Source organism: Triticum aestivum, chromosome 4B (genome assembly GCF_018294505.1).
Source record: "Triticum aestivum cultivar Chinese Spring chromosome 4B, IWGSC CS RefSeq v2.1, whole genome shotgun sequence".
NCBI classification, from domain to species: domain Eukaryota; kingdom Viridiplantae; phylum Streptophyta; class Magnoliopsida; order Poales; family Poaceae; genus Triticum; species Triticum aestivum.
The window spans coordinates 602,071,036-602,080,266 of NC_057804.1; the positions used below are offsets into that span (position 1 = coordinate 602,071,036).

Sequence of the window (9,231 nt, forward strand, 5' to 3'; positions counted from 1 at the left end):
GGTGTAAGGGACGAAAATTATCCGGTTTTGATAGTTGAGAGACGAAAACTATCCGATTTTGAGTTAAGGGACAATTTTTAAACTCTCAGAAGAGTTTGAGAACGAAAAATATACTTATCCATATTTTTAAACACCTATTTACACATTTGTTTTGGCATGGTTCCCGCAGCAACGCGTGAGGCGTCATAGTTCTAAAAAATGAAGAAGCTGCAATCTGTATGTGCGCGCGCGTCTAGATCAGTACTTGTGTGTTTAAAAAAGAAAACAAAAGGGCAATTAACTAGAGCAATAATTATTGCTCATTGATGATATGTTTTTTTGCACGAAAACTTCTAATCTATTCATCTTCAATCATGGTAATACAACGAACACCTAAAATAAAAATTACATCCAGATTTATAGACCACCTAGCAACGACTACAAGCACTAAAGCGAGCCGAAGGTGCGCCGCCGACATCGCCCTCCATCACCGGAGTCGGGCACACCTTGTTGTAGTAGATAGTTGGGAAGTCATCGTGCTAAGGCCCCATAGGACCATTACCCCAGAATAGCAACTGCCGCCAATGAAAAATAACGTAGTTCGGAAGGATCCAAACCGAGGACACACGAACGTAAACGAAGAACGACGAGATCCGAGCAAATCTACCAAAGATAGATCTGTCGGAGACACACCTCCACATGCCCACCAACGATGCTAGACGCACCGCCGGAATGGGGGCTAGGCGGGAGACCTTTATTTCATCTTCAGGGACCCGTCGGCGTCTCGTCTTCCTGAGCAGGACACGAACCCTAGCAAAATTGTAAAAAATGACTAAAAATGGAGCCCTCCTACCGGCCCATGCCAGGATCCACCACGCCTTCATGGCCCTAGGGCCACCAGAGACGAGACGGACCTACGTCGACGCCGGCGAGAGGCACAAATCCTAACTTTCTTTCTTGAAGGAGGAGGAGACAGCCAGACAAAAATTATTGATGATATATATTAATACGAAGAGTACATGTTTGTCACAAAGAAAACGACTATTAGGTTGTTTGCTAAAAACGAAAAGAGTAGTACTGGTTACGAGGATTCAAATGTGGACACGAAAATAACAACGACGTACGGCTTGAAAGCAAATAATTTTTATTTTTTTAGAATCTGAAAGCAAATCTTATTCGGCGCCCGTGCAGCAGTACGCATCCGTCAATGGGATGGGCAAGTGAACTCAGACGGGCACGTCTTGCCGCAGTGGTTGAGGAGGAGCCTGATGTCCACAGGCACGTTGAGGTGGATGCCGAGGACGTTGGCCCTGACGGCGGTGCACAGGCAGACGGCAGCGTCAAGGTCGACCAACCCCTGAAGCAGCTGGCAGCACTCGTCGTGCGCCGGAACACCGACCTTGAGGCTGAGCAGGCCACCGAGAACGTTGGCGCACACCCTCAGCTTTAGCGCGTCGATAGAGCACTGCCCGTCGTGGCCGTGCGCTCCTCCTCCGTGGTACGTCGGCGGAACGACAACGGGCGGCGTCGGCACGACGACTGGAGGCTGGCAATAGGGTCCGCAGCCGTGCGTGGCGACCGCGGAGAGGAGAAGGCTCAGAGCAACGAAGATGGCAGTATTGGATGTCATCGTGAGCGTGTGCTTGAGTCGGGTGCATGAGAGCTTGGAGAGAGTGTTGTATTTATAGCCGGGGATATTGGATGCGTGCTTGCATGGGATCGAGCTGTTTGGTGTAGTAGCTTAGGCATGTATGCATGATCGATCATACGTGGCCATGTGCGATTCCATCGGCTTGGAGACTGCTAGGTTGTCATCCGGGTGTATCATTTGTTTGATACGGCAATATTTTAGCATGATCAGGAACTGATGGTTTTGGAATATTAATCCTGAAGATACGGCAACAAGTTGAGCAATACCCTTGCATGTTCATTCATGTTAGCCATAGTTTTAAGTTTTTTGGAGAGAAATTTCCAATTTAAGTATCATCAATCAGCAATACAGAGAACACAAGTGGTAATAAAAATTACAACCAGGAGATCTATAGACCACCTATCGACGACTACAAACACTAGAGCGAGCCAAAGGCGCACCGCCATCTTCTCCCCTCCCTCAGCGGAGCCCCGCAAATTTTGATGTAGTAGACAGTCGGGAAGTCATCATGCTAAGGCCCCAAAGGACCATGGCACTATAGTTTTAAGTTAATCAACCCACAATACATATCCCGCGATACCAAAATACCGGGGGTTTCCTGCAAAAGTGATAGTTTTAACCCTTTTTTTTGCGGGATAAACTTCCGATCTATTCATCTTCGATCATGGTAGTACAACGAACACTAAAAATAATACAAATTACATCTAGATCCATAGTCCACCTAGCGACGACTACAAGCACTAAAGCGAGCCGAAGGCGCGCCGCTGTCATCACCCTTCCTTCGCCGGAGCCGAGCAAACCTTGTTACGGTAGACAGTCTGGAAGTCGTCGTGCTAAGGCCCCGTAGAACCAACGCACCAGAACAGCAACCGCCGCTGATGAAGAGTGTAGATAAGAAGGATCCAACCTGAAGACGCATGAATAAGGACGAACGACGAACAGATTCGAGCAAATCCACCAAAGACAAATCCACCGGAGACACACCTCCACACGCCCACCGACGATGCTAGATGCATCATCGGAACGGGGGCTAGGCGGGAAGACCTTTATTCCATCTTCAGAGAGTCACCGCCGTCTCGCCTTTCTGAGTAGGACACAAACCCTAACAAACCTAAAAAAAATCTAAAAACGGAGCCCTCCCGCCAGCAAGGGCCGGGATCCACTCCGCCCCCATGACCCTAAGGCCACGGGAGACGAGACGGACCGGCGCCGGCGGGAGGCAGAAGAACCCTAGCTTTTTGGGTAGACGGCGGCTGGCTAGGGCGTCTTATCCTTTGCGGTGATGTGCATGACAAGTGATAGTTTTAACTTAATCAACCTGCAGTACATATCAAATGATTTTAAAAAATATTCATATATTTTAAATCCTAACTCCAAATATAACATGTTATATATGAAATTTGATTAGAAAAATATGCAGAATCTGAATATGATGTTATTACCTGCTAACCATTTAAAAAATCTGAATATAATGACAACACAGACGGGATGCCATGTGTTGAAATAAATGACGTGGATCTATTGAAGTCTTGAGTCATGGTTATTGGGCCAGGAGTGTGAACTATTATTTTTTTCGTTGCAACACACACTCTTTTGCTAGATGAAAGTTTGTTTCAAGAAACCGAAGACGATCGTGGTTTGTGAAAGTTTGATCCGGACAGCGCAGATCGGTAGGTCAAGTTGCCTGAGAATATTTCAGATGTGAACAAACAACTTTGTGTGTGTACCAGTGTACCTGCATATATGACCTTATGACCCACTGGGCGCTCACTAGAAACAAGAGATTATATTAGACAGACGCGATTAAGTCGATGGAATCATGCATGGCCATGGTCGGGAAGCCAATTATTTAGCTCCCGTTCGGCGCCCGTGAACCCGATGATGCGCACAAATTTGTCGCGCGTTTCGTTTCACTTGCTCTTGTTGACCCATTCTTAGTTTGCTGAGCATGAAAAAAAATTGCTCCCCACAAAAAGGATTAAAGGAAAATGTATAACGTGTCAATCTCATCGAGTCACGGACACGGAAATAGATTTCATAAGATAAAAGTAGGGCCTATATAGGTATAGTTTTCTTGATCGAGGTTGTTAAATCTCAGTCAGATTTAACAAAGTCTTAGTCGATATATATTCGTCAGATTTTACGTGGAGATCGTGTAAAGTTTTCTTTAAAAAAACATTTCTTCTTTTTATAGGTTCTGTCACTTGACTGAGACTTTGTTAAGTCATAGTCGACTGAGATTTAGCCACACTCTTTCTTGATAATTCGCTTTGATATGGTAATTAGATTGCACCTATATAGGCAGGCAGCATGCTGGGATTAAAAATTCTGTTAAAGTTAGGTTTATTAGACAGAAAAACTGTTAAGGTTTCATAGACCGGCACACTGAGTACTTGAGTTGAGGCCTAGCTAGGACACACACAAATTAAGCCTACTAGCTTATTCTATGAAAAACGTTTCCTTAAAAAGGAAATCAGCCAAAGTTCTCACTAGTATCATATCAAAAAGACAGTGATGAGCGCCTGATTAATCTTTGTCATTTGATAATCAATCCAGATGACTATCAAAGCATGTACCTGTAGAGCCCACATCACACTGATGGTACTATCAACGATGAACACACGGTTCTAGCTGGCTCAATATTGGTCTCACATGGAGGTAGGCAGGTACTAGCTAGCATAACCCTCGGTGTCGGCTTACCTTCCGGTACGGTGGCTATGCGCGCCCATATGCATATCATTATGGACTCCACTACCAATCTGATTTCAGATTTTTTACCATGGTAAATCAAACATTTTTTATGGCAAATAGTGTTCTTCGAGGATGGCAAGTTTTAGTTGGCAAGCATGTCAAATCCATCCCAGTTTATTTTACTAAAAAATTGCCGTGTTTTGCAAACTAAATTTGTCATAATTGCACAATATAAATTGCCATAAAAATGTCAGATTTGTCATGCCTACATTTCTAACATCAAATTTTTAGTGTTTCCAATTATTATTTCCTTGTCCATTGCGCCGCGCGCGCATCGCTAATGAAGTCCAAGCGCTCACACCGCATGGTTTAATTCTCAACTTGCTTGCATAATCTTGTCCTTTTTACTCTAAAATATGTTGTGTAGCATGACAAGGTTGGCTAACATGCATGAACATGCAAGGGTATTGCTCAACTTGTTGCCGTATCTTCAGGATTAATATTCCAAAACCATCGGTCCCTGATCATGCTAAAATCTCGCCGTATCAAACAAATGATACACCGAGAGGACAACCTAGCAGTCTCGAAGCCGATCGAATCGCACATGGCCACGTACGTCCGATCATGCATACATGCCTACGCTACTACGCCAAACAGTTCGATCCCATGCATTGCATGCACGCATCCACATCCCCATGGCTATAAATACAACACTCTCTCCAAGCTGTCTGCATCCCAAACCCAAAGCACCAGCTACATATCCTACTCAAGCACACGCTCACGATGGCATCCAGAGCTGCTACCTTCGTCGCCCTGAGCCTCCTCCTCTCCGCGGTCGCCACGCACGGCTGCGGACCCTATTGCCAGCCGCTAGTCGTCGTGCCGACGCCGTCCGTTGTTGTTCCGCCGACGTACCACGGAGGAGGAGCGCACGGCCACGGCGCGCAGTGCTCTATCGACGCGCTAAAGCTGAGGGTGTGCGCCAACGTTCTCGACGGCCTGCTCGGCCTCAAGGTCGACGTTCCGGCGCACGACGAGTGCTGCCCGCTGCTCCAGGGGTTGGTCGACCTTGATGCCGCCGTCTGCCTGTGCACCGCCGTCAGGGCCAACGTCCTCGGCATCCATCTCAACGTGCCTGTGGACATCAGCCTCCTCCTCAACCACTGCAGCAAGACGTGCCCGTCCGAGTTCACTTGCCCAGGCCATTAACGGACGCTTACTACTGCACGTACGGGCGCCGAATAAGATTTGCTTTCGATCCGTACTTCATTGTTATTTTCGTGTCCACATTTGAATCGTTGTTACCAGTGCTACTCCTCTTGTTTTTGGCAAACAACCATGTACTCTTCGTATTGATATATCATCAGTGAGCAAAATTATTGCTCTAGTTAATTGTCCTTTTTCTTTCTTTCTGAAACACAAGTATGATCTAGACGCGCGTGCACACATATGCATACACACGTAGCTTCTTCGTTTTTAGAACTATAGTAGATGACACCCCATCCGTTGCTGCGGGGGCCATACTAAAACAAATATGTAAATAGGTGTGGTAAAATAATGAAAAACAATTGTAATAGTTATCTGTTTACATCTACTTGCCGCAAACGGGCGGCAAACATGGCGAGACCACGCGCAGGCTTGGCTGGCTGAGTTGTGCAATGGCCACATGCATATGGTGCGAGCTATATACGGGATTTATTGTGACAAAAAAGAAATTGGAACTAGTCCTGAGAAAGCAACAAGCATAGAGACCAAGAGACACAAGGCTAGGAAAAGATACGGCAGCATGTATGCTACGCATGGGCGTCGTCCGTCGTGTGTGCATGTGATTGATTGAATATTTGATTAATTCGAAATCACTAGTTAAGGAGTATTGATCATTTCAATTCTCCAGGTTGCAACAAGTGGTGCGTTGTATGTACGCCACTTGTCGCAACCTGAGAGTTTTCCCTTTTTTTCGTAAATCCGTTTATTCAAAACGTTTTATCTCTTAAACCGTGCGTCCAAATCTCGAACTGCTTTCGCCGTTGGATTCCTCTTGTCGAGATCTTCAAAACTAGATCCCATATTGATAGGTTTTGACGAACACATTTTTTTCACGAAAAACGGACGAAAAAACTGAACCAGGAGCACGGGTTTCCCTTTCCGAAAGAGGCACGCCCATGCCTCTGATGAAATCACAACCGTGCCTTTCGCGGAAGCAAAATCGTGACTCTTGCGAAAGAAAGAAATATAGAAAATACGTTTTTTCGTTTCCGAGGAGGCACGGCCGTGACTCTCACAAAAGCACAACCGTGCCTCTCGGGGAAGCAAAACCGTGACTTTCATGAAAGGAAAAAAACAGAAAACGTGTTTTTTTTTCTTCCAAGAGGCAGGTCCGTGCCTCTCGCAGAAACAAAACCGTGACTCTCGCGAAAGAAAAAAAACGTTAATTTTTTTTTGGTCGAAAAGCTAGGGAAGACCAGTGGAAAACCAAAACATCGAAAAAACCCGGAAAAAACGTTTAAAAGCCGAAAATGCGTGCGAAAAAATAAAAAAAATAAAATTCAGAGGGAGCACCTAGAGGGCGACACGTGGCGAATCGCTGAGAGCGCGTCAAGTGGCGCTGATTGTTGTGAGGCTCCCGAAAGAGCGCTCTTTAATTAGTTGCTCTTTGATTAATTGGTACACACACATGAGAAGGCTACGTAGGTTTGTGAGGTGCATGGGCATGTATGTTTTTGCTGTAGCGATCTGTTTTTTAACACAGTACAGACGTAAGCGCTCATATACACGCGCATACACTCATCTCTATGAACACATACACGCACACCCTACCCTTATGAGCACCTCCGAAAGACTGGGCTGGTATATCATCTTGAAATTTACGAAGTCACTGTGGGGCCTCGTCATCGACGGGAACGTCTAAATGCGAGCACCAGGACTTGAACCCTGGTGGGCTGGGGATACAATAGTCCCTCTAACCATTCAACCACAGGTTGGTTCGTGTAGCGATCTGATTCTGAAACATGTGCTCACACGGGCAAATTTGTATATCAAGAAATAAGAATAGAAGCTCTCCTTCCGGCTCCTCAGCGATTTGGGCTTCCTGGCCGTTGGATCGAGTGGCTTGATCGGATCTGGGCCGTCGGATCGACCCCTGGAACGACCTTGTCTGTCGGATCAAAAAAAGTTACTGCTGGAATGAATAGTTACCGTCTCGTTCGTGCCACCGCGCGTAATTATGCTGCCCCGCCGAGGGCATTTTAGTCATTTCGCTCAAAGGGGGTATAAAAGGGTCGGCCCCATGGTGAACCCTAGACTCCTCCTCTCCCCGCACTCGCGCCCCCTCCCTCGACCCGCCACCTCGCCCGCCCCGCCCCGACGTCCCGCTCGCCATGGCCGTGGCCGATGACCACGACCACGCCGTCCCGCCTCGCCCGCCCGCCCCGCCCCGCCGCCTCGCCCGCCCCGCCCCGACGTCCCGCTCGCCATGGCCGTGGCCGATGACCACGACCACGCCGTCCCGCCTCGCCCGTCCCGCTCGCAGTGGCCGATGCCCGGCGGCCTCGCCAGCCCGCCCCGTCCGTCCCGCTCGTCGTGGACGATACCCCGCCGCCCCGCCCCGCCCCTCCCGCTCGCCGTGGCCGATGACCACGCCACCAGGGACCACGGCCACTCGCTGCCCTCGGCCTCCTCACGCCGCCGCCGCTCGTCCTCCTCGACTTCCCCCGTGTGCGTTCTCCTCTTCGTCTCCCTCTGCGCCACACCGGCGGCGGTGGGGAGCAGCAGCCGCAGGCCAAGGCGGCGGGGAGCAGTAGCAGCAGGCCAAGGCGGCGCAGCAGCGGAGGGAGGACGCAGAGCACGACGGCGGTGGCGGGGAACAGTGTAAGCGCCGCCAGGGGCTGTGCTGGAGCGGCTCGACGGCTGCTAGCAAGGTGAGCCCCCTTTGCTTAGATTTGGACAATGGTGCTCCGATTTGGTCCCTATGGTAGTATCTTCCCTTGGTCTCCCAACTTTAATTTATAAATTTATGCTTTGATATGTTGACTTGACATAAATTGAGGTCTATTGTTACACCATGGGATGTGTAGTGTTAACGGTTTCCTACTGGGCAGCTCCAGGCCTGGAACATTTACATAGGAGGATTTTAGGTGTCCACGTGAATGGAGCAATATCTGGTTCTGTAGTTGGAGCATAGCCTCATTATATTTCTGCATGAATTTGGGGTAAGTTCCTGGTGGTCCTATTTCGGATCGGTACCTTTACTTGCCTGCTAACCTTCTTTTCCTTCTTCATCAGGTTTTGCTCTCCCCCTGTGTGCTGCACATTTCTTCTTTCTCCGGTAGGTACAGTCAGTATGAAACAGGAGTAAGACATCCTGGACTCGGCTCTCCGTTATAAGAATTTGGTTGCTACTTCCTGCTGATCAGTTACAAAGTATTAATTCGAGCAGTTTGTTATGTACAATTTCTCAAGGGCAATGCCAATGGGATGTTAATCTGCTATGAGCAGCGGCGGTGCATCAAGGTGCAAGGCAGCAGCAACGTGTTCATAGTACGCTAAAGGATGAGCTCCTACTTTTTCTGGTGCTAGCTCATTGCTGCAGGTGAGCTGCCACCTTCTCCCCCATATGTTAGTGTTGTGGTTTGCAAACGGAATGTTTTAGCATATTATTTCAACCAAACATGATGTGATATTTTAGACTTTTACAATGATGTGAAGCTCATAGCTATCATGAACCGGCAAGGTTATAGATAATTAAGTAACCTCTATAATGAATTGTGATCCTCATTAGTATTTATAGACATTGGCCATTGCCCATATTTGTTACAAAAGAGTGATGTGCTATGCATATGCATTTGCAACTTTGAGCTTTCAAAAAATGAGTTGATATGTGACCCTCCCTTTCCTACTTTGAGATAGAAGTA

General features: G+C 47.6%; 2 protein-coding genes across 2 annotated transcripts; one reads left to right on the forward strand and one right to left on the reverse strand.

Annotated features, from left to right (window-relative positions):
• Positions 1-958: 958 nt before the first annotated feature.
• On the reverse strand, positions 959-1,621 carry LOC123093507 (cortical cell-delineating protein). Its single transcript, XM_044515489.1, has one exon. The coding sequence runs from the start codon at positions 1,607-1,609 to the stop codon at positions 1,184-1,186; it is 426 nt and encodes a 141-aa protein (XP_044371424.1). The 5' UTR covers positions 1,610-1,621; the 3' UTR covers positions 959-1,183.
• Positions 1,622-5,066: 3,445 nt separating this feature from the next.
• On the forward strand, positions 5,067-5,713 carry LOC123093508 (cortical cell-delineating protein). The gene has a single exon (XM_044515490.1). The coding sequence runs from the start codon at positions 5,105-5,107 to the stop codon at positions 5,528-5,530; it is 426 nt and encodes a 141-aa protein (XP_044371425.1). The 5' UTR covers positions 5,067-5,104; the 3' UTR covers positions 5,531-5,713.
• Positions 5,714-9,231: the final 3,518 nt, after the last annotated feature.